The following is a 26,215-nucleotide window of genomic DNA, read 5'->3' on the forward strand; positions in this document are numbered from 1 at the left end:
CTTGACTACACTATCATGATGTCTAGTTTATGTCCTGAATAAAATGTTTTGTTCTGTGGAAAATAAAAACCATTTTTATCTTGCAAGATATGCGTAAGAGCTAATGAAGAGAATATATTACATAATATATTTTATTAGTGACATGTGCATTATCGTACATCAGATGTATCATCAATACTATATCACTAACGCAACGTTTCTCACACAAAATACTGATCCAATCTCTACTTTGTAACAAATTTAGGAAAATAGGATCACATTGATTCGGTCAGTAAAGGCAATTTGAATGACTTCACTCAAAACCAGTATATAAGAAACAATTGCTTATATTCTCTATTAGGATGACCATGTACAAGTGAGAGAGAGAGAGAGAGAGAGAGAGAGAGAGAGAGAGAGAGAGAGAGAGAGAGAGAGAGAGAGAGAGAGAGAGTAGAGGGTGGGGAGGCGGGCATTTTAAGATGTGTGAAAGAAAAACAAGGTATTGACCCGTCCGATGAGTTAGTAAGTGACAATAAGTTTTCTGTCGAGACACTGAGGGTTGTAGACTAGTCTAGACACAACCTTGATAATCCTAAGTTTGGAGGGGAGTAATTCCCTGGGCGGCTATTGTTTACGACCTTCCCTAGGCGGCACTGTGCACAGCGTTCCCTGGACTGCGGCTGTGCACAGAGTTCCCTGGACTGCGGCTGTGCACAGCGTTCCCTGGACTGCGGCTGTGCACAGCGTTCCCTGGACTGCGGCTGTGCACAGAGTTCCCTGGACTGCGGCTGTGCACAGCGTTCCCTGGACTGCGGCTGTGCACAGCGTTCCCTGGACTGCAGCTGTGCACAGCGTTCCCTGGACTGCAGCTGTGCACAGCGTTCCCTGGACTGCAGCTGTGCACAGCGTTCCCTGGACTGCGGCTGGGCACAGCGTTCCCTGGACTGCGGCTGTGCACAGCGTTCCCTGGACTGCAGCTGGGCACAGCGTTCCCTGGACTGCGGCTGTGCACAGCGTTCCCTGGACTGTAGCTGTGCACAGCGTTCCCTGGACTGCGGCTGTGCACAGCGTTCCCTAGGCGGCACTGTGCACAACTTACCACTTATGATGACAGTGGTATGCCACTCCGGATTCAAGAGTGTACATCATGTACTTCAGTACAGTCAGCCAGACCGCTGTGTGTGTAGGCTGCATGCAGTAACTTATATATGTTTTTATTTCTTCTCTTAACTGGATGATATTCCCTTTGGTTTGATGTACAACTATGACTATAACTTATCGTCACAACTTCCATCTTTAACCCACAAGCCAATCGCTGATCCTGGTAGCTCTAGGCTTTAACTGATCATTAGCCAGCTTGGCTTTACACTCCTCCGAGTCAGACTTAGGCATGGTGGCTTTAGCCTATTATTATGACCCACAGGCTGATTACATGGCCCATATAAGTAGTGTTTGTAGTCGTACAATTATTATTATGTGGTGGTAAAGCCCGAGGAACGAACCAACTGGGCATGATTCATTTTAGTTTCCTCGCACATCCACCATACATCGGCCAGTCACTGGAGTGCTGACTGTGCTTCTCAGACTCCACCCCAATCCACTGGCCAATCACCGGCCAATACGCCACACTCCAACCGTTACCTCCTCAACCTACTAGCCAATCACTCAACAAGACGCTCTTCTGTAAACCTCAACCCACTGGCCAATCACTGGGCAGGAGGTACACTTTCCACCCCCCCCCCCCCTTTGCACCACAGGCCAAGCATTGGATAGCCCAAGTAAGAATTGGTTACATGTTGTAGAAGCAAAGGAAAATTTGAGAATGTAAGAATGTAGTGAAAAATACATTGATTTTTTTTTATCTAAGTTATTGTTAAATTTGATCTATATAGATATCAAGATAGGGGTGTTTCTAATGCTTAAGAAGTACTTGGTTCACCCTTTCTTAATGAAAATAGATAAATATTCTTAGGGACTGCCAGATAGGAACTATGAAAATGTAAAAGCTTTATCAGTTGGTGAAAGCCAGTATATGTTATAATTGTAACCATATACATGTGGGCAGGTGGTTGTCTGACAGTTCATGGTACAATGTGCTAGCCTCGCTCTCATCATAGGTAAATCGTCAGTAGAAGTGGGATACAGATGTGTATTACTCAAGTATATCGAACATTAATGGCTAGTGTATTACATTATCTTGCAGTGCAAGGATATTTTTTTTTCAGTTGACGCATGCGTTACAGCCTAAAGTAGAGAGATTCATCCATTTTTTTCCACTTGTACAACAGAAAGGATTTAATATCTGCACTTGATTACAGGCCATGAGTAATCAGGCAGTGCAATATGTCGCTCGTGGAGCATCATTTCCAGTGTGTCGTGCAAACTGCAGAAATGCTCAGCAAATCGCTGTTTTCTGGAAATACAAAAATATTTGCAGTTGCTGTGTTCGATGCATTGATCTTAGTAGTGGAGGGAGATCAATGTACTTTCTGTAATTTCTTGGACAATTTTCATAACGCATAAATTTAAATAGATGACATTATGATATTGATTATATTATGTGTGTATTTAGTGGTGTGTGCATTCCGAAAAAGAAGCTTATAGTACTGTTGCCTCCATTAGTGTACGGGATTGGGGAGCAGCAAGCGTGGGTGCTTTGATGCGCATGCGCGACCAAGATGGCGACGTGAGAAAGGGACGGGATTACCCTCGCTGTTTTCCGGTAATTTCTCCTCCAGTAAGTATTATTAGGCGTTATTAACAACCACAATTATTGCCTCAATATCTTAGATATCTTTAAGAGTAATAAGCCAACTGGAAGTAGTGAAAACAGTTTGTACGGAGTGGCTGCTTGGGTGTCCCGCGCGACGCTAAGGTGGGGCTTTGTTTTCATGGCGTCGCTTGCAGGTTAGGTGGGCGCTCCAGCACCTTGTTTGTGTGCGTTTTGGTGTTCGCGGCCGATGGTAACGGCCAGGATTCTCACCAACCACTCTAATAAGTGGCTGTGGAGAAAACCATCCCGTAAACACCTCTTTTTCTAGAGAAGGTGACATAGGCAGGTGTTGCGATGACCCAATGACAGTACCTGTTAGTACAAGGTAGGTAGTACCTTATACATGATTATGTACGAGTTATATTACACTAGTACATTTTGTACTTGTTATTGTAAAGTATGATTTGCTATGGATGCTTGATTAACTTTTAAGTTGTAGCGTATCAGGCTCTCGTCAATATCAGGTAAGCAGGGCTGAAGGTACGCATGTCCCTGGTACTAGTACTCGATGGCGTAGACACAACTAACCTCATGTACTTGATACTTTTATACTTTGGAGTGTAAGGGTAGGATAGTAAGTATACTGATACTTGTACTTTGTTGAGTTTAGAATGGAGGACTTGCTAGATACTTGCTACCTTACCTAATGGGAAAAACTGGTCAAGAGAAAATGAAGTAAAATAGTAAGATTAGACAAAATGTTTGTTTTAGGAAGACTTTATGTAGCCAGGGTACCTGGTTATAGACCGACTATCTTGTGATGTTAGTATAATGTTTAGAGGATTTGATCAGTATAGCAAAATATTCTAACGAGTAATGTTAAGAAGAGTTATGTACATAATCAAACCTTTGATGAGATAAATCGGATGTTGCTTATAATGTAGTTTAAGTATATGATTACTTTTTTACTTTGTTGGTTTGATATGTATTTTTTTTTTTTTTTGCTTTGTCGCTGTCTCCCGCGTTTGCGAGGTAGCGCAAGGAAACAGACGAAAGAAATGGCCCAACCCCCCCCCCCATACACATGTATATACATACGTCCACACACGCAAAATATACATACCTACACAGCTTTCCATGGTTTACCCCAGACACTTCACATGCCTTGATTCAATCCACTGACAGCACGTCAACCCCGGTATACCACATTGCTCCAATTCACTCTATTCCTTGCCCTCCTTTCACCCTCCTGCATGTTCAGGCCCCGATCACACAAAATCTTTTTCACTCCATCTTTCCACCTCCAATTTGGTCTCCCTCTTCTCCTCGTTCCCTCCACCTCCGACACATATATCCTCTTGGTCAATCTTTCCTCACTCATTCTCTCCATGTGCCCAAACCACTTCAAAACACCCTCTTCTGCTCTCTCAACCACGCTCTTTTTATTTCCACACATCTCTCTTACCCTTACGTTACTCACTCGATCAAACCACCTCACACCACACATTGTCCTCAAACATCTCATTTCCAGCACATCCATCCTCCTGCGCACAACTCTATCCATAGCCCACGCCTCGCAACCATACAACATTGTTGGAACCACTATTCCTTCAAACATACCCATTTTTGCTTTCCGAGATAATGTTCTCGACTTCCACACATTCTTCAAGGCCCCCAGAATTATATATATATATTATATATAATTATAATTATATATATATTTTATATATATATATATATATATATATATATATATATATATATATATATATATATATATCTGTTTTCCATTTTAGAAAGTTAAAAAAATACAAGGAGGGGAGGATTTCTGGCCCCCCGCTCCCGTCCCCTCTAGTCGCTTTCTACGACACGCGAGGAATATATATATATATATATATATATATATATATATATATATATATATATATATATATATATATATTATCCCTGGGGATAGGAGAGAAAGAATACTTCCCATGTATTCCCTGCATGTTGTAGAAGGCGACTAAAAGGGGAGGGAGCGGGTGGCTGGAAATCTTCCCCTCTGGTTTTTTTTTTCAATTTTCCAAAAGAAGGAACAGAGAAAGGGGCTAGGTGAGGATATTCCCTCAAAGGCCCAGTCCTCTGTTCCTAACGCTACCTTGCTAATATATATATATATATATATATATATATATATATATATATATATATATATATATATATATATATATATATATTTATCCCTGGGGATAGGGGAGAAAGAATACTTCCCACGTATTCCCTGCGTGTCGTAGAAGGCGACTAAAAGGGAAGGGAGCGGGGGGCTGGAAATCCTCCCCTCTCGTTTTTTTTTTTTTTTTTTTTTTTTTTTTTTTTTCCCCCAAAAGAAGGAACAGAGAAGAGGTCCAGGTGAGGATATTCCCTCAAAGGCCCAGTCCTCTGTTCTTAACGCTACCTCGCTATCGCGGGAAATAGCGAATAGTATGAAAAAAAAAAAAAAAATATATATATATATATATATATTATATATGTATATATATATATATATATATATATATATATATATATATATATATATATATATATATATATATATAAAACTGAATATTTAAAGCTTTGATGTAAAGTATGATGAGCTATTTAATGTTATATTGCATTTTATGAGTAAATGTTATTTCATATTTCATATTTTGTGTTCCTCACAAAAAAAATATTACTGGTGAATGTTTAAGAAGTATTATAAAGTATGGTGAAGCTTGAGTAGTTTAAGTATTGTATTTTATCTATACCTCTCATCTGTATATATCTATATATATGATGCATCTCTTTGGAAGCATGCACTGGTACATCCCATCCCTAAGAAGGGCGAACATTCTGACCCCTCTGACTATTGTCCTGTTGCTTTGATGCCTACCATTTCCAAAGTCTTTGAATCTCTACTTTACTCCTGTATCCTTAAACAACTCGAAAATCACAGTTTTCTCTCTGATCATCAGTATGGCTTCTGTAAGACGAGATCCACGGGTGATATTCTTTCCTATGTTAGTAATGTCTAGTTATCATCCTTAAAAGATTTTGGGGAGCCATGTAGTTGCCCTTGATATATCTAAGTCTTTTGATTTCTCCTTTTTTCAAGATTTCATCTCCAGAAATAATCCAATGCACTTGTACATGGATGACTCAACATTGCATTCATCCACACCTTTCATTTCTGTTCCCTCTTTCCTCACTCGATCATCTTCTCGTCTTGACACAACCTCCTCAATAAATTCAGCCTTGGATAGGATGTCTTGTTGGGGTAGACAAAATCTTGTAAGTTTAATGCCTCCAAGACCCAGTTTCTACCATATTGAAAACTTAACAGTCATCTCTCCTTTGATGGTCCTGTGATTCCACCTCTTGACTCAACGAACATATTTGGCATTACTGGAACATCCACTCTTTCTAGGAAACCCCACATTACAGGAATAGCTTAGTCTGCCTCTTAAGAAAGTGGGTGTTCTGTATAGTTGCGTTTATTCAAAGGATAGATTCGTCCTTGTATGGAGTAGGAGTACTGCTTTTACATTTAAGGTGGGTCTAGCTCTGCATCCTTCCTTGACACAGTTGAGTTGAAAGTGATCCACCTCATAAACTGTCCCAGGCTGATTGTGTGCCCACACCACTAGTTAGACCTTGCAGTACTTGACAGTTGCTAGCTGCTGCATCACATGATTATTATGTGGCCATCAGCAACTCTAGGGTGGGTTGTTTTGATACCTGCATCTTTACCATGTTGAGCTTTGGTACTTTTTACAACCACGTGTCTTTCCCAATAACTATGACCAGGCTTATTTCAAAATTACAGGCTTTTCACCTAAAGATTCATAAATATTTTGCCCTTTTTGTCCTTTTGTTTTGTCTTTTTGTTTCATGATTCTCTGTATTTCAATTAAGGCTCAACTTTGATGTAAGCTCAAGAGGATGGCTACAGCAATAGTCTCCATACTTGGTAAACTCCTGTACTGCTTCTTCGCCTTAAGTACCTCTTCTTTAACAGACCACTGGCAGAGGGCAACTCTAATGCAATGTTAGCACTTTTTTTTTTTTTCTTTTTGCCGCTGTCTCCCACGTTTGCGAGGTAGCGCAAGGAAACAGATGAAAGAAATGGCCCAACCCACCCCCATACACATGTATATACATACGTCCACACACGCAAATATACATACCTACACAGCTTTCCATGGTTTACCCCAGACGCTTCACATGCCCCGATTCAATCCACTGACAGCACGTCAACCCCGGTATACCACATCGCTCCAATTCACTCTATTCCTTGTCCTCCTTTCACCCTCCTGCATGTTCAGGCCCCGATCACACAAAATCTTTTTCACTCCATCTTTCCACCTCCAATTTGGTCTCCCTCTTCTCCTCGTTCCCTCCACCTCCGACACATATATCCTCTTGGTCAATCTTTCCTCACTCATTCTCTCCATGTGCCCAAACCATTTCAAAACACCCTCTTCTGCTCTCTCAACCACGCTCTTTTTATTTCCACACATCTCTCTTACCCTTACGTTACTTACTCGATCAAACCACCTCACACCACACATTGTCCTCAAACATCTCATTTCCAGCACATCCATCCTCCTGCGCACAACTCTATCCATAGCCCACGCCTCGCAACCATACAACATTGTTGGAACCACTATTCCTTCAAACATACCCATTTTTGCTTTCCGAGATAATGTTCTCGACTTCCACACATTCTTCAAGGCTCCCAGAATTTTCGCCCCCTCCCCCACCCTATGATCCACTTCCGCTTCCATGGTTCCATCCGCTGCCAGATCCACTCCCAGATATCTAAAACACTTTACTTCCTCCAGTTTTTCTCCATTCAAACTCATCTCAATTGACTTGACCCTCAACCCTACTGTACCTAATAACCTTGCTCTTATTCACATTTACTCTTAACTTTCTTCTTTCACACACTTTACCAAACTCAGTCACCAGCTTCTGCAGTTTCTCACATGAATCAGCCACCAGCGCTGTATCATCAGCGAACAACAACTGACTCACTTCCCAAGCTCTCTCATCCCCAACAGACTTCATACTTGCCCCTCTTTCCAAAACTCTTGCATTCACCTCCCTAACAACCCCATCCATAAACAAATTAAACAACCATGGAGACATCACACACCCCTGCCGCAAACCTACATTCACTGAGAACCAATCACTTTCCTCTCTTCCTACACGTACACATGCCTTACATCCTCGATAAAAACTTTTCACTGCTTCTAACAATTTGCCTCCCACACCATATATTCTTAATACCTTCCACAGAGCATCTCTATCAACTCTATCATATGCCTTCTCCAGATCCATAAATGCTACATACAAATCCATTTGCTTTTCTAAGTATTTCTCACATTCTTCAAAGCAAACACCTGATCCACACATCCTCTACCACTTCTGAAACCGCACTGCTCTTCCCCAATCTGATGCTCTGTACATGCCTTCACCCTCTCAATCAATACCCTCCCATATAATTTACCAGGAATACTCAACAAACTTATACCTCTGAAATTTGAGCACTCACTCTTATCCCCTTTGCCTTTGTACAATGGCACTATGCACGCATTCCGCCAATCCTCAGGCACCTCACCGTGAGTCATACATACATTAAATAACCTTACCAACCAGTCAACAATACAGTCACCCCCTTTTTTAATAAATTCCACTGCAATACCATCCAAACCTGCTGCCTTGCCGGCTTTCATCTTCCGCAAAGCTTTTACTACCTCTTCTCTGTTTACCAAATCATTTTCCCTAACCCTCTCACTTTGCACACCACCTCGACCAAAACACCCTATATCTGCCACTCTATCATCAAACACATTCAACAAACCTTCAAAATACTCACTTCATCTCCTTCTCACATCACCACTACTTGTTATCACCTCCCCATTTGCGCCCTTCACTGAAGTTCCCATTTGCTCCCTTGTCTTACGCACTTTATTTACCTCCTTCCAAAACATCTTTTTATTCTCCCTAAAATTTAATGATACTCTCTCACCCCAACTCTCATTTGCCCTTTTTTTCACCTCTTGCACCTTTCTCTTGACCTCCTGCCTCTTTTTTTATACGTCTCCCACTCAACTGCATTTTTTCCCTGCAAAAATCGTCCAAATGCCTCTCTCTTCTCTTTCACTAATACTCTTACTTCTTCATCCCACCACTCACTACCCTTTCTAATCAACCTACCTCCCACTCTTCTCATGCCACAAGCATCTTTTGCGCAATCCATCACTGATTCCCTAAATACATCCCATTCCTCCCCCACTCCCTTACTTCCATTGTTCTCACCTTTTTCCATTCTGTACTCAGTCTCTCCTGGTACTTCCTTACACAAGTCTCCTTCCCAAGCTCACTTACTCTCACCACCCTCTTCACCCCAACATTCACTCTTTTTTTCTGAAAACCCATACAAATCTTCACCTTAGCCTCCACAAGATAATAATCAGACATCCCTCCAGTTGCACCTCTCAGCACATTAACATCCAAAAGTCTCTCTTTTGCGCGCCTGTCAATTAACATGTAATCCAATAACGCTCTCTGGCCATCTCTCCTACTTGCATAAGTATACTTATGTAAATCTCGCTTTTTAAACCAGGTATTCCCAATCATCAGTCCTTTTTCAGCACATAAATCTACAAGCTCTTCACCATTTCCATTTACAACACTGAACACCCCATGTATACCAATTATTCCCTCAACTGCCACATTACTCACCTTTGCATTCAAATCACCCATCACTATAACCCGGTCTCGTGCATCAAAACCACTAACACACTCATTCAGCTGCTTCCAAAACACTTGCCTCTCATGATCTTTCTTATCATGCCCAGGTGCATATGCACCAATAATCACCCATCTCTCTCCATCAACTTTCAGTTTTACCCATATTAATCGAGAATTTACTTTCTTACATTCTATCACGTACTCCCACAACTCCTGTTTCAGGAGTACTGCTACTCCTTCCCTTGCTCTTGTCCTCTCACTAACCCCTGACTTTACTCCCAAGACATTCCCAAACCACTCTTCCCCTTCACCCTTGAGCTTCGTTTCACTCAGAGCCAAAACATCCAGGTTCCTTTCCTCAAACATACTACCTATCTCTCCTTTTTTCACATCTTGGTTACATCCACACACATTTAGGCACCCCAATCTGAGCCTTCGAGGAGTATGAGCACTCCCCGCGTGACTCCTTCTTCTGTTTCCCATTTTAGAAAGTTAAAAAAAAATACGAGGGGAGGATTTCTGGCCCCCCGCTCCCGTCCCCTCTAGTCGCTTTCTACGACACGCGAGGAATGCGTGGGAAGTATTCTTTCACCCCTATCCCCAGGGATAATAGACACACATATATATATATATATATATATATATATATATATATATATATATATATATATATATATATATATATATACACACACACACACACACACGGACATATACACACACACACATACATATATATACATATGAAAAATGTAAGAAACAATTTAGAAAACTGAAACTTCTAGCTTGAAATGAAAAGAAAAAAATGAATGTCATAATGGTTCAACCTCTGGCTATGGAAAAAGGAAATGTTTAACATCCAGTGTTGTGAGGGTCAGTGATGACTGAATATTAAAGAGGAAATATTGATCATATCATTGCATCAGATGGTGGCTGGTGATCTGCTCGTGGAAAACAGACAACAATTAGTGATTACAGTAATTAGTGAAAAAAGATGTAAAAGATTGCGATATACAGTTACAGTAAATGGCTTCGGTACAATATAACCTTCCGGAGTTATATACAACTGCAGTAGTGATCACCTGGATCATCGGTAAAGTGATTAATGATGAATTTCCCGGAAGTCACGACGCGTTACTGATGCCCTCCACACCCCCAGCCCAGCCCTACACCTGCCGCCAGACCAGCAGGTTCAACGCCGGCCACTGAGGGAGGGAGGAGCCAGCACCACAGGGGGGCCTGTAAGCAGGACGACAAGGCTCCTCCCAGTCGACAACCTACGGTGTTCTCTAGCGGCAGGACGAAGCAGGCGCAGCTCCTCTACTGACGCAGCTACAGCAGCAGGGGCAGGCCGAGCCGTGGCAGAAAGGTGGAGGCCACTGGCAGAGGGCAACTCTGGCAGGCCACCACGAGAGCCAATCTTCCTCCGACCTGGTCAAGAAGAGTTACGAGCGGAGGTACGGAGGAGGTGGCGGAGGTGTGTGTAGCCGAGGCTTGCCAGGGAGGAGGAGAGCTGGTGTGGTACGTGAGCTGGATGAAGAAGGACAGACGAGAGAAGCGGATCGCCGCACATCTTCACCAGCCCCATCTATTCCAAGCGGAAGGACTGGCGGGAGCTGCTTCGTCCTCTTGCCTGATGTGGTGCCTCCAGTTTCTTTGCCATCTGAAGTTTGCATCGGCCTTCACTCCTGCCTGCAGTAGCATGCTTTCCGACATGTTTCATGAGCTCCTCTTCGCCAACGGAACTACCTTGGCCACCAGTGATGCTACTACGTTTGTGAATCAAAAACCATTGCAACACAAACCTCGTCAGGTGGTAGTGTCCCGCAGTGTATCGAGACAGACTTCCCAGAACTTTTTTAAAGGGGAAGTAAATGTTTATAGTTGTGTTACTGGAGTGATAGTTTTCATACATGGTGCTTTGACAAGAAAATAGTGAAATTGGAAAAAATGTAGCTTAGACATTGAAGCTTATTGATACAGTGGTTAAATTGATGAGAACTACTACTGACTTTTGTGTAAATAAATTAAACATTTCCTTTTTCCATAGCCAGAGGTTAGCACTTTATGAATTGATATTTCATATTACACACATTTTGTGTCTTTTAACTGGTAATGGCATTATTTATAGTTACCAGCCTTGATTTCTACACTATAATTGACTTAACATGAATCAAATGAGTATTTTATATAATATTTATTGTAATATAACCCTTTATGTTCAAGTGATATATTAAAATGAGTTCTTTGTACTTTCATTGGTCAGGGTGGCTCATTTGGGATTTGATGGCACATGTCACACTTGGTAATGTATCAGAAAGGAAGTGTTTTTTGAGTTGTCCATTTCCGTTTTTCTTATTTAATTAATATTTCTATTTTAAAGAATGTTATAAGAAAGTGTGATTTTCCATTTTCTCACATGGTTTCTCTCTGCATAAGTTGCCTTGTATTAGGTTATGTCGTGTGAAATGTGAGGTTAGATAATGATAGTGACAAAGCGATGAAACATACTGTTAGATATAAGAATGGAAGTACCTAGCCATTTTTGATATGTATCAGAGCTCATTGGTATGACTAAATGAATTCCCTGGATGCCTTGCATTAATCAGTAGTTTACATTTTGTTAATATTTAAGGAAAGTAGTAATTAGTAGATCCCATAGGCAAGTTATTTTGTTTTCTTAGAATCATTTTGTATGGAAACTCCACTTCACAGAAATAGCTAAGTTTGCCTCTAAGAAACTGTGTCCTGTTTTAATGTTGAAAATTCTTTTCTTCTGAAAGTTGCTTCGTTTATGCAAAGGATTGATTCATCCTTGTATGGAGTGCTGCTTTTACTTCTTGGGTGGTTCTATATCCATATTACTTGACAAGTCAAAAGCAGTCCGACATGAATTTTTGTAGGCTAACTTCCAAACTTGACCATCTGACCCTATGGAGCAATGTTGGTTCTTTCTCTCTTCAGTAGGTATTACTTTTATTTTTGCTTCGAGAGCTGGCTTCTTGTGTGCCCCCAGCAGTAGCTAGACCACACAGTATTTGGCAAGCAGCTGTATCACATGATTACTGTGTGCCCAATGGCACACTTCGCGCCTTTGAAACTTGAACTCGTGTCTTTTTACTTCATCCAAAATTCAAGAATACTTTCCCTTGTCTTTTGCCCTTTCATAATTCACTGTATATTTCAATTAAGGATGGGCCTTGATGTGGACTTGTCTATAAATTGAGCCTCCAATGAAAAAACTTAGAATCCGGCCAAGCATAGGGTGGACGTATTTCTCCAGATATATGTTAGATGATTAATTTGGAATGTTCTTGAACTTTGAGTGTGAACTTTTGTTCAGTTCAGGATCCTCTTGTTTTAGTTGATAAATTATGATGAAATTGCTTCCAATTGATTCCTTACACTGATCAAAAGATAGTGCTTTTGCCCGACAGTTTCCCTTAATTCAAAGCACTTTCCAACTTAGTGAGTTCTTGAAATTGTGGGAGTAGGAGGTGCTGCACTTAGAATCCCATACTTTGTGTGAACTCAACAGAGGGTGAGAATTGACTAGTACCATGTTATAAAAAAAAGTCTCATCTATGTACGTGCATCTTTTTTCTGGTACAGTACCCTGTGCTTTACCTGATATTATTAGGTTGGTATTGTCATTATGAGAAAATGAAATATTTCAATATAAATAGATAAAAGTTTTTGACCTGAATTGGTGGTGTATTCAGAGTAGGTTTTTAAACAAAGTTTGACAAAACAGAAAAGATTTGTTCCCAAAGATAGAAATAGTTTAGCCATAATGCACTCGCCAGATTCATATCCTTTAGTGCTGAAATACAGCTTAAATAGTAGTTTAAAAAAAATTTCCCTTAAGAATTGAAAACCACATAAAATGATAAAACTCCCACGAAACAAGTGATACAGGCCTAATCTTATAATACAAGGAGATATAACTTGAAAAATGCAAGATTCATAGGTTTGGAAAGGAAACCAGAGTAGTGGGTTTGATTTTTGTTTTCAATAAAGCAGGCAAAATATGTTGATTTAAAAAGTATAAAGTGTTGCTCAACTGCTTTTAGATATTGACTTTAAAAGCTGGATGTCATTTGCTGGGAATAACAATAATCTCTTTAAGATGCTAAGATTATGCAGACAGTTATTATATGCCTTCTTATTATGCAGACAATTATTATATGCCTTCTTATGGTGAACTGCTGTCCTATAATATGGCAAAGTGGCAAAGTATTAATTTCCTCAAGAATGATAGCAGGCTGGATTTGAACAATAATGTTGGAGTTAGAACTAATGCGAAGCTTTTCCACTTGCCACCCATTCTTTTGATCTTAGAATATTATGAATAATCACCTTCATGAGGATTGAAATATCATAGTTTGAAATTATGTTCTTTACTTACATTAACTTTGTTGGAATCACTGAAAGAGGCACAGTTGCTGACTCAGGTTTGAAGATCAGGAGTACAAACAGGAGAGATAAGGCTATGCAGTAAGATACAAATGATGTTAAGTACTTCGTTAGTGTATGTTTGGTGGATGATCAGAATTAACTGACCAATGAGGCTTTGAATGCCTGATGTATACAAAGGTGTAAGAAATTCCTTGATGGCAAAGAAAGTTCAGAAAACAAGGCCCATTGAGTGTACAACACACTCAATGTTTTGTACAAGTACAGGAATAGTCGCCTTAAAGTCATTGCAGCTGAGAGTGGAATTGTAGGTATATTATTGATACCCTTGAAGGGTATATTGATAATTCAAACATAGGTTTAAACTTATTATATTGATTTTTGTGGTTATATGTTAATGGAAACTCTCTTTTCAGAGCTAGGAGCAAGATGGAGGATGGACTTCTCTCATTAAAGTGGAACAACCACAGGTCCACTTTCTTCCACATCCTGAGTGAAGTTAGAGGGAAAGTGAGTTTTACTTTTTTGTAGTTTTATTCAGTATGACTTAGTGGATTAATCAAAGATTACTGGTGTGGGCCTGAATGGAGTCAAGTGATTGGTTATGGAATTGCTGTGAATGAAACGTTGGGCTCTTAATAGCTTAGCCAAATGAAATACTGTCTGTCCCCTACTTACAACTTGAGACATAAAAAAAAAAAAAAAATTGATAAATTATTTATTATACTTAAATGTAAAAAATTAAGTTTTGTCGTATGTCAGCCAGTGTTCACTGCTGTGTGTGTGTGTTCAGTAGTGACTCAGACAATATCCCAGCATTGTGTATATCACAGCATCTCTCGGTTACCATTCAGTAAGCACACATTCAAATTTTTGTGCTGGATCGAACCGTCTTTGTATTAAACCCCAAAGAAGGTGACGAGCAAGAGGAAAAACCCATCACACGTGCTGATAGATCTGGCAAGAAGCTGAGGAAGATGCTTGATTTGGAATTATAAGGTAATTGCCCAGTATGAAGGAGGAAAAAAGTTAAATGTGATTGCACGTAATCTACAGTTGTCCCATTTAAGTCTCCACTATTTTAAAGGACAAAGAAAACATGCTTGAAGCAGTGAAAGGTTCAGCAAGTATGAAGTCTACAGTAATGACAAAGCAATGACAGCCCATCCACGAAATGAAAAAGTTGATGCTGTGCATAGATCAAATTTAAAAACGTGTACTGCTAAGCTTACTAACAATTTAAAGGAGGGAGTGGGTGAGGATAACATTAAGAACCTCACAGTAAGTCATGGTTGGTTCAATAGATTTAAAAGAAGAAAAAGCTTGCACAGTGTTTGAGTCACAAGTAAAGCAGCAAGTGCTGATGAAGGAGCTGCCAAAAATGTAAAGAATAAATCAAAGCATTTTTTTTAATAAATCATAAGAGTGATTTTATACATTTTCATTTCAAAAATCTGGTTAGATAATCACAATAGAACTTGCATGATGTAAAAGATAAAAATGATTAGATATGAACCAAAGAACCTTAGATGAAAGGCAGAATGAAACTACAGAATCATATAAAGCTGGTTAATAAAAAACAAGATGATTATGATAGAAATTTAGTATGATAAATGAATGCTGTACAGGTATATGAATTCTACTTGCCATGCTGTACAGGTATATGAATTCTACTTGCCATGCTGACATACTTTCTACTTGTGTCCATTTTGCTATCCAACCAGTTGGTCAGAACTCAGATGTGTATTGGGGATAGGTAGTAGTAAGAAACTTTAACATAAATGAGAAAGTTCATTTTCACCTATAGACTCTGGATATTAAACTTAAGGTTATTTATGAGCAATGAGACATATATATACAGTACCTGGCCAACTCTGGTGATGAGTACATAGATGGTGGAAGGGGAGGGGGTTGACATGCCATTTGTGGGCAGTACTAGGGCATGAGAAGCAGTTAAGTAAGTCATATACCATTTTCTGGGTGGTAGGCTTTGTGAATATTAACAAGAGAGTGGATGTGTAAGTAAGGCTGTTATTTGTTTTTTCCTGATGATGCCTTGCAAAAGTGGGAGAAACATTTGTGTGTGAGAAGATAGAATGATGACTCTATATCTGTTGTGTGTATCCATCATGCTTGGGGAAAAAAATTGAAGTGAATTGTTTTAGATATCTGGGAGTGGACTTCGCAGTGAATGGAACCATAGAAGCAGAAGTGAGTCACAGGGCACTGAAGGGGGCGAAGGTTCTGGGAGCGATGAAGAATGTGTGAAAGGAGATAACATCATATCAAAGAGCTAAAATGGGTGTGTTTAAAGGAATGGTAGTTCCAGCAATATTATATGGTTGCGAGGCATGGGCTGTAGTGTTGTATGGAGGATGGTAGAAGTTTTGGAAATGAAATGTTTGAGGACAGTATGTTCTGTAAGGTGGTTTGATCAAGTAAGTAATGAAAGGGTAAGAGATATGTGTGCTTGAAAGAGCAGAAGAGGGTTTGGATGGTATTGCTGTGGAATTTATTAAAAAAGGGGGTGACTGTATTGTTGACTGGTTGGTAAGGTTATTTAATGTATGTATGACTCATGGTGAGGTGCCTGAGGATTGGCGGAATGCGTGCATAGTGCCATTGTGCAAAGGGATAAGAGTGAGTGCTCAAATTACAGAGGTATAAGTTTGTTTAGTATTCATGGTAAGTTATATGGGAGGGTATTGATTGAGAGGGTGAAGGTATGTACAGAGCATCAGATTGGGGAAGAGCAGTGTGGTTTCAGAAGTGGTAGAGGATGTGTGGATCAGGTGTTTGCTTTGAAGAATGTATGTGAGAAATACTTAGAAAAGCAAATGGGTTTGTGTGTAGCATTTATGGATCTGGAGAAGGCATATGATAGAGTTGATAGAAATGCTCTGTGGAAGGTATTAAGAATATATGGTGTGGGAGGCAAGTTGTTAGAAGCAGTGAAAAGTTTTTATCGAGGATGTAAGGCATGTGTACGTGTAGGAAGAGAGAAAAGTGATTGGTTCTCAGTGAATGTAGGTTTGCGGCAGGGGTGTGTGATGTCTCCATGGTTGTTTAATTTGTCTATGGATGGTGTTGTTAGGGAGGTGAATGCAAGAGTTTTAGAAAGAGGGGCAAGTATGAAGTCTGTTGTGGATGAGAGAGCTTGGGAAGTGAGTCAGTTGTTCGCTGATGATACAGCGATGGTGGCTGATTCATGTGAGAAACTGCAGAAGCTGGTGACTGAGTTTGGTAAAGTGTGTGAAAGAAGAAAGTTAAGAGTAAATGTGAATAAGAGCAAGGTTATTAGGTACAGGGTTGAGGGTCAAGTCAATTGGGAGGTAAGTTTGAATGAAGAAAAACTGGAGGAAGTAAAGTGTTTTAGATATCTGGGAGTGGATCTGGCAGCGGATGGAACCATGGAAGCGGATGTGAATCATAGGGTCGGGGAGGGGGCGAAAATCCTGGGAGCCTTGAAGAATGTGTGGAAGTCGAGAACATTATCTCGGAAAGCAAAAATGGGTGTGTTTGAAGGAATAGTGGTTCCAACAATGTTGTATGGTTGCGAGGCGTGGGCTATGTATAGAGTTGTGCGGAGGAGGATGGATGTGCTGGGATAAGATGTTTGAGGACTGTGTGGTGTGAGGTGGTTTGATCGAGTAAGTAATGTAAGGGTACCAAATCATTTTCCCTAACCCTCTCACTTTGCACACCACCTCGACCAAAACACCCTATATCTGCCACTCTATCATCAAACACATTCAACAAACCTTCAAAATACTCACTCCATCTCCTTCTCACATCAATACTACTTATCACTTTTTATATATATATTTATTTATTTATTTATTTATTTTTGCCGCTGTCTCCCGCGTTTGCGAGGTAGCGCATGGAAACAGACGAAAGAAATGGTCCAACCCACCCCCATACACATGTATATACATACGTCCACACGCAAATATTCATACCTACACAGCTTTCCATGGTTTACCCCAGACGCTTCACATGCCCTGATTCAATGCACTGACAGCACGTCAACCCTGGTATACCACATCGATCCAATTCACTCTATTCCTTGCCCTCCTTTCACCCTCCTGCATGTTCAGGCCCGATCACACAAAATCTTTTTCACTCCCTCTTTCCACCTCCAATTTGGTCTCCCACTTCTCCTCGTTCCCTCCACCTCCGACACATATATCCTCTTGGTCAATCTTTCCTCACTCATTCTCTCCATGTGCCCAAACCATTTCAAAACACCCTCTTCTGCTCTCTCAACCACGCTCTTTTTATTTCCACACATCTCTCTTACCCTTATGTTACTTACTCGATCAAACCACCTCACACCACACATTGTCCTCAAACATCTCATTTCCAGCACATCCATCCTCCTGCGCACAACTCTATCCATAGCCCACGCCTCGCAACCATACAACATTGTTGGAAACACTATTCCTTCAAACATAGCCATTTTTGCTTTCTGAGGTAATGTTCTCGACTTCCACAGGCTCCCAGAATTTTCGCCCCCTCCCCCACCCTATGATCCACTTCCGCTTCCATGGTTCCATCGCTGCCAGATCCACTCCAGATATCTAAAACACTTTACTTCTCCAGTTTTTTCTCCATTCAAACTTACTCCCCAATTGACTTGACCCTCAACCCTACTGTACCTAATAACCTTGGCTCTTATTCACATTTATTATATATATATATATATATATATATATATATATATATATATATATATATATATATATATATATATACACATATATAAATGTGAATAAGAGCAAGGTTATTAGGTACAGTAGGGGTGAGGGTCAAGTCAATTGGGAGGTGAGTTTGGAATGGAGAAAAACTGGAGGAAGTGAAGTGTTTTAGATATCTGGGAGTGGATCTGTCAGCGGATGGAACCATGAAGCGGAATGTGGTTCATAGGGTGGGGGAGGGGGCGAAAATTCTGGGAAGCCTTGAAAAATGTGTGGAAGTCGAGAACACTATCTCGGAAAGCCAAAAATGGGTATGTTTGAGGGAATAGTGGTTCCAACAATGTTGTAAGGTTGCGAGGCGTGGGCTATGGATAGAGATGTGCGCAGGAGGATGGATGTGCTGGAAATGAGATGTTTGAGGACAATGTGTGGTGTTGAGGTGGTTTGATCGAGTAAGTAACGTAAGGGTAAGGAGAGATGTGTGGAAATAAAAAGAGCGTGGTTGAGAGAGCAGAAGAGGGTGTTTTGAAATGGTTTGGGCACATGGAGAGAATGAGTGAGGATGAGATTGACCAAGAGGATATATGTGTCGGAGGGGTGGATGGGAATCAAGGAGAAGAGGGAGACCAAATTGGAGGTGGAAAGATGGAGTGAAAAAGATTTTGTGTGATCGGGGCCTGAACATGCAGGAGGGTGAAGGAGGGCAAGAATAGAGTGAATTGGAGTCATGTGGTATACAGGGGTTGACGTGCTGTCAGTGGATTGAAGCAAGGCATGTGAAGCGTCTGGGGGTAAACCATCGGAAAGCTGTGTAGGTATGTATATTTGCGTGTGTGGACGTGTGTATGTACATGTGTATGGGGGGGGGGGGTTGGCCATTTCTTTCGTCTGTTTCCTTGCGCTACCTCGCAAACGCGGGACGACGGCGACAAAGTATAAAAAAAAAAAAAAAAAAAATATATATATATATATCTTTTCTTTTCTTTCAAACTATTCGCTATTTCCCGCATTAGCGAGGTAGCGTTAAGAACAGAGAACTGGGTCTTTGAGGGAATATCCTCACCTGGCCCCCTTCTCTGTTCCTTCTTTTGGAAAATTAAAAAAATATATATATATATATATATATATATATATATATATATATATGAGAGGGTGAAGGCATGTACAGAGCATCAGATTGGGGAACAGCAATGCGGTTTCAGAAGTGGTAGATGTGTGGATCAGGTGTTTGCTTTGAAGAATGTATGTGAGAAATAATTAGAAAAGCAAATGGATTTGTATGTAGCATTTATGGATCAGAAGGCATATGATAGAGTTGATAGAGATGCTCTGTGGAAGGTGTTAAGAATATATGGTGTGGGAGGCAAGTTGTTAGAAGCAGTGAAAAGTTTTTATCGAGGATGTAAGGCATGTGTAAATTCAGGAAGAGAGGAAAATGATTGGCTCTCAGTGAATGTTGGTTTGCGGCAGGGGTGCGTGATGTTTCCATGGTTGTTTAGTTTGTTTGTGGATGGGGTTGTTAGGGAGGTGAATGGAAGAGTTTTGGAAAGAGGGGCAAGTATGCAGTCTGTTGTGGATGAAAGAGCTTGGGAAGTGAGTCGGTTGTTGTTTGCTGATGATACAGCGCTGGTGGCTGATTCGGGTGAGAAACTGCAGAAGCTGGTGACTGAGTTTGGTAAAGTGTGGGAAAGAAGAAAGCTGAGAGTAAATGTGAATAAGAGCAAGGTTATTAGGTATAGTAGGGTTGAGGGACAAGTCAATTGGGAGGTAAGTTTGAATGGAGAAAAACTGGAGGAAGTGAAGTGTTTTAGATATCTAGGAGTGGATTTAGCTGCGGATGGAGCCATTGAAGCAGAAGTGAATCATAGGGTGGGTGAGGGGGCGAAAGTTTTGGGAGCATTGAAAAATGTGTGGAAGTCGAGAATGTTATCTTGGAAAGCAAAAATGGGTATGTTTGAAGGAATAGTGGTTCCAACAACGTTATATGGTTGTGAGGCATGGGCTATAGATAAGAGTTGTGCAGAGGAGGGTGGATGTGCTGGAAATGAGATGTTTGAGGACAATATGTGGTGTGAGGTGGTTTGATCGAGTAAGTAATGTAAGGGTAAGAGAGATATGTGGTGATAAAAAGTGTGGTTGAGAGAGCAGCAGAGAGTGTTTTGAAATGGTTTGATCACATGGAGAGAATGAGTGAGGAAAGATTGACCAAGAGGATATATGTGTCGGAGGTGGAGGGAATGAGGAGAAGTGGGAGACCAAGTTGGAGGTGGAAAGATTGAGTGAAAAAGATTTTGAGTGATCGGGGCCTGAACATGCAGGAGGGTGAAAGGCATGCAAGGAATAGAGTGAATTGAATCGATGTGGTATACCGGGGTCGACGTGCTGTCAATGGATTGAACCAGGGCAGCGTCTGGGATAAACCATGGAAATTTTTGTAGGGCCTGGATGTGGAAAAGGAGGTGTGGTTTTGGTGCACTTCTGAAGTGAGAATGTTGGAGAGAAGATAGTGGTGAGAGTAAGTGAGCTTGGAAAGGAGACTTGTGTGAGGAAGTATCCGGAGAGATTGAGTGTAGAATGGCAAAAGGTGAGAGCAAATGATTGAAGAATGGGATGTTTGTAGGGAAGCAATGATGGCATGTACAAGAGATGCATGTGGCAGGAGAAAGGGTAGTGAGTGGTGGGATGAACAGTTAAAGTTGTTAGTGAATGAGAAAAGAGAGGCATTTGAGTGATACTAGCAAGGAAGGAGTGCAAATGACTGGGAAGTGTATAAGAGAAAGTGGCAAAAGGTGTAAGGGTTGAAGAATGGAGCAAATGAGTGTTGGGGTGAAAGTATCATTAAACTTTTGGGAGAAAAGATGTTTCGTAAGGAGGTAAATAAGGTGTGTAAGGCAAGAGAACAAATGGGAACATTGGTGGAAGGGACAGATGGGGAAGTGATAACAGGTAGTCATGAAAGGGGCAGAGGGGAAAGTGATAACAGGTAGTGAGGAAGTGAGATGAGTGAGTATTTTGAAGGATTGTTGAATGTGTTTGATGATAGAGTGGCTGATGTAGGGTATTTTGGTTGGGGTGGTGTGTGTGAAGCGAGAGAGTCAGGGAGAGTGGTTTGGTTTAAAGAGAAGTGATGGTGAAAGCCTTGCTTAAGATGAAATCCAGAAAGACATCGGGTTTGGATGATTTGTATTACAGTTGAATTTATTAGGAAAGTGGGTGACTGTGTTGCTTGAGGATACTTTGCAAATGAAGTCACCTTCGATGAGGCTTTATCAGTGTTAGGACAGCCTTTTCAAAGATCTTGCTCCAAAAGTGTTGGTGTTTTCTTGCAACTGGAATTAGTGCAGCCTTATGCTGCAGGAGCATATAGAAGGGTTCTGGATGACATTTGGACTTGTAAAAATTGATCCTTAGGTAACTCAATGTAAAAATTGTAAAAATTGATCCTTAGGTAACTCAATGTAAAAATTGGTCCTTGGGTAACTCAATGAATAGATGAATTGTGTACATATCTGTGTACTTACCTTTCTACCCAAGAACTATCTTTGTACTTTCCTTCCTACCCTAGAAACCCCTTCTTTTGTACTTTCCTTCCTGCCGTAGAAACCCCTTCTTTTGTACTTTCTTTTCTATCCTAGAAACCCCTCCCTTCATCCATGTCCACCAAGCAGGCTCACAGGTTTTAGAATGGGGTGAGGTGTGTATGTCCATGGGTTAAGCAAAGAGCAGTTGGGGAGTAAGTCTTCAGTATGGAAGATTCATCTTTGGCAAGATAGATTTTTTGATATGTTGAAATCATATTTGCATAGGAAAAATAGGTGGTGTCCAAAACACAATGAGAAAGTGTATTGTACATAAATGAGGAGTATAGTTTCACTTGGGTGTTTGCATGGTGGGTTGGTGTTTACTATTTGGCTGGTAGAGTGTTTGCTTAATTTTGTATGGTCAATATGGGGTGTATATGTTTTATGTTTATTCTGGTGAGGGAGATCTATGAATGAAGTTTATTGAAATGTGAGATAGGATTCAGATTTTTATTCTTGCTCCGAGGATGATGGTTGGGTATGGGGCAGTTTAAAGGCAAAGGGTCAAATTGTATTGTAAAATGATTGCACAGCATATTAGAATGGGGTTCATATAGGAAGGATATTTTTGTAGGTGTTGAATGTTTACATCGATGTTGTATGGCTCTTTCTTACTTTTTAGGGTATTGGCACTAATAGTGTCCTTTTTTTTTTCAGCATACCTACACTGATGCTACTTTAGCATGTGAAGGAAAGTTTTTCCCAGTGCACAAACTTGTGATGTCAACGTGTAGTGATTACTTTGCTGAAATTTTTGAAAAGACTCCTTGTAAAAATCCAGTAGTTGTGCTCAAAGACATTAAAAAGTCAGATTTAGAGGCCTTGTTAGATTATATGTACATAGGTGAAGTTGATGTGAGGCAGAGTGAGCTAGCGGGACTCATTAAAGCTGCCGAGTGTTTAAGAATTAAAGGTCTCGCTGTCCCAGATGAGGATCCAACCAAAGCCCAGAAAAAAGGGCCCATTAGTGTACCTGAAAGAAGGGAGGACAGTCCCCCCGCAAAACGAAAAAGACGGGAATCTGGAGGAGACCGTGGAAGGGCCCCTTCACCCCCAATCTCACGGGGGTCCTCCCAGTCGTCTTCCTCCCACCTCCCTTCCACATCATCAGTGCCTAGTCAAGCACCCCCTCAACTATCAAATGTACCTGAGTCACATGTGCCATCACAATCTATGCCCCCACCACCTAATGTATCCCAGGAGACACGACATTTAGACAGTGGGCGTGGTAGACAAGACACCCACTCACAGTCGACACAACAACACCCATCACAAATATCTTCCTTAAGACCGTCTCCAGATCCATCGTCCTTACGTTCTCCTCCAAGTAGTGGACCTGAGTCATCTCACCCACCTACTGCATCGCCTAGATCATCTGACCCATCCATCCTTCCAGTTCAAATGATTAAGGTTGAGGTAGATGATACTGCAGATAACTCTGGAACAAAAGATTCTCATGGGGAGAGAGATGAAGGGAGTGAGATGGATGGGGATGAAGAGGAGACTAGTAACGATTTCTCAGAATACCAAAGTCATGGTGGTGAAATAGAAAAAGAGGAACATGACCAAATGGACTCGTACAATGCAGACCAAATACCTGGGCCTTCAGGCCTTCAAGGGGTAAGTGTGAAATTTTATTGTTGTCAGTTTAGCTCACTTTTGCATCAGACTTAGGTTTTTGCATGTGAATACTGAATGCTACTTTGTGTTTCTCAGTGCATTCTCTATTTATGATAAAAGCTGTTTTTCTGATCTGCTATGTTGAGATATTTTATGATTTTTGAAAAAGATACACTATAATTATGACTGAAAAAATATAAAAGTATAAAAGATCTTTGTTGAGTAATAGATGATTCAAAGTGAAATGTAGAGTAAGAGCTGTGTATCATGCAAGACCTCATGATGGTGATGTGTAGTGCCTTATATCAACATATCACTACTGTGTAAATTTGTGATACTTGTTTTGGTCTTGCCCTTTATCATGCATTTTTTCAGAAATTATATTGTAAACAACAAGCAGTTAAATGCCATAACTTCATTACTATGATAATTATCACTTTGTGATGCTGCTTTTGATCTCTTCGTGCATGTTCTTATAGATGATTGTAATTGCATACAGTAGATGGTAAGTGTCGTAAATTTTCTATTATGAAGTAAATTGCTGGCATATATACTACCACTAGTGTATAAATTTTTGTGATAATTACTGATTTTTGACTGTTTTGGGTCTTACACATTTTTTGTAGGCATGTGTGTATAGATGATCGTTGTTTAATGTAGTGTAAAACAAATAGTAATTGTTATAATTGTACTATTTATCAGGTTGAGATGTGTGCTATTGGCAGTGCAAAATTTTTTATGATAGTTATCAATTTGTGATCTGTTTTTGGTCGTACAATATTTTTCAGCATGCATTTGTTCAGAAATTATTACATTCATAGTGATACTGTTTACAATTAATGGTAAATATTGTCACTACTAATACGGAATGATTTGTTGAGATGAGTACTACCGCTGCTGTATAAATGGTTTGCATATTAATTTCTCACTGATTTTGGGAGTACTTTTTCATACATTAGATAGATGTCTTACATAGTGTATCCCACAAATAGGAAATGTAACAACCTTTCTGTTATGAAGTGGTTTTTTGAAATGCATGTTGTATTCTACTGATGGTACATAAATGTTTTAGATGATTATCAGTTTTTGATGCTGTCTTAGGTCACACACTTTTTTGCATGGATTCATTCTTTCATGATTGCTCTATATCATACAACAGATAGTAGATATTATAACAACTTTACTGATCATTAAGAAGCAATTTGTTGAGATGTGTATCACTACCAGTGCACTTTTTCTCCCCCATTTTCCACAATAGCCAGATAGCATCAGGAACAGGCAAAAGTGGGCTTAATCTCTCAATCCACTCTCAGAAGTTCATATTTGATGCACTGAAACCGCAGCTCCTAATCCATTGCTGATCCCCACAGACCTTTCTGTGGTTTCCTGTTTCCCTTGACTGCCTCGTATACCTTGTTTCACTCCATTGACGGTAGTTACAAATAATTTTATCTCATTTTTTTTTTTTTTTTCTTAACTTAAAGCCATACTCAAACCACGCCTTTCTCATACCTTATAATTTCTTGTGTGATGAGCAGATATACTATAACCACACCTTTCTCATACCGTATAATTTCTTGTGTGATGAGCAGATATACTCAAACCATGCCTTTCTCATACCTTATGATTTCTTGATTGATGAGCAGCCATACTCTAACCTCACCTTTCTCATACCTTATAATTTCTTGATTGATGAGCAGCCATACTCTAACCACACCTTTCTCACACCTTATAATTTCTTGTGTGATGATCAGTCATACTCTAACCTCAATTTTCTCATGCCTTATAATTTCTTGTTTGATGAACCCACCTCACACCACATGTTCTCATATATGTTATTTCAGACACAATCACTATCTTCTGTACCTTCTCACATATAGTCCATAACTTGGATTCATACATCATCATTTAGACTACTGTACATTCAGATATGGCCATATCTTTTTCTCCCCTGATAGTGATCTCTACATATTCATCAGTTTCTCCCTGACTTACTCCCCTCACCCACCCTGTGCCTCACTTCAACTCTTATTCCCCCCATTCTCTCTCTCTCTCTCTCTCTCTCTCTCTCTCTCTCTCTCTCTCTCTCTCTCTCTCTCTCTCTCTCTCTCTCTCTCTCTCTCTCTCTCTCCCCCCCCCCCCCCCACAGCTTCTATCCTGGAGAAAGCCCACATCAATGCTGATCCACGATTGAAATGTAAAGAGGTTAATGAAGAGGGGGGAAAGGAGATAAGGAAAAGTATGAAAATTTTGAGCAAGTGTAAAAACCTTTATGTGTCTGAATGAGAGAGGGTAAGCATGTGTTTAAATGGAGACTTATCTTTTGACGAATCACATTATCCACAGAGTTTTTCTTTCAAAAAAATTAATGTAGGCTGATATTTGTGAGAGTTTACATATTTCTCTTACATATGGGAAGGGGTTGAGGATGTAAATGAATGGAGTGA

The 26,215-nt window shown here is 40.3% G+C and overlaps 1 protein-coding gene across 47 annotated transcripts in view; it reads left to right on the forward strand.

Annotated features, from left to right (window-relative positions):
- The first annotated feature begins 2,334 nt into the window (after positions 1–2,334).
- The window catches only part of LOC139751952 (uncharacterized), a 331,514-nt gene continuing 307,633 nt past the window's right edge, over positions 2,335–26,215 (forward strand). For 9 of the 47 annotated variants that reach the window (XR_011713451.1, XR_011713452.1, XM_071667688.1 and 6 more), the window contains exons 1-3: positions 2,876–3,077; positions 14,287–14,380; positions 22,806–23,768. Coding sequence is in view for 42 of the 47 variants with exons in the window: in XM_071667688.1 (XP_071523789.1) it covers positions 3,055–3,077; positions 14,287–14,380; positions 22,806–23,768 (1,080 nt within the window). In the remaining 5 variants the exon portion in view is untranslated. Of the gene's footprint in view, positions 2,717–2,868; positions 3,078–14,286; positions 14,381–22,805; positions 23,769–26,215 lie in introns of those variants that run through there. The other 38 variants (XR_011713448.1, XM_071667670.1, XM_071667684.1 and 35 more) reach the window with 17 other exon arrangements.

The sequence above is a fragment of the Panulirus ornatus genome, chromosome 12, assembly GCF_036320965.1.
Source record: "Panulirus ornatus isolate Po-2019 chromosome 12, ASM3632096v1, whole genome shotgun sequence".
Lineage (NCBI taxonomy): Eukaryota > Metazoa > Arthropoda > Malacostraca > Decapoda > Palinuridae > Panulirus > Panulirus ornatus.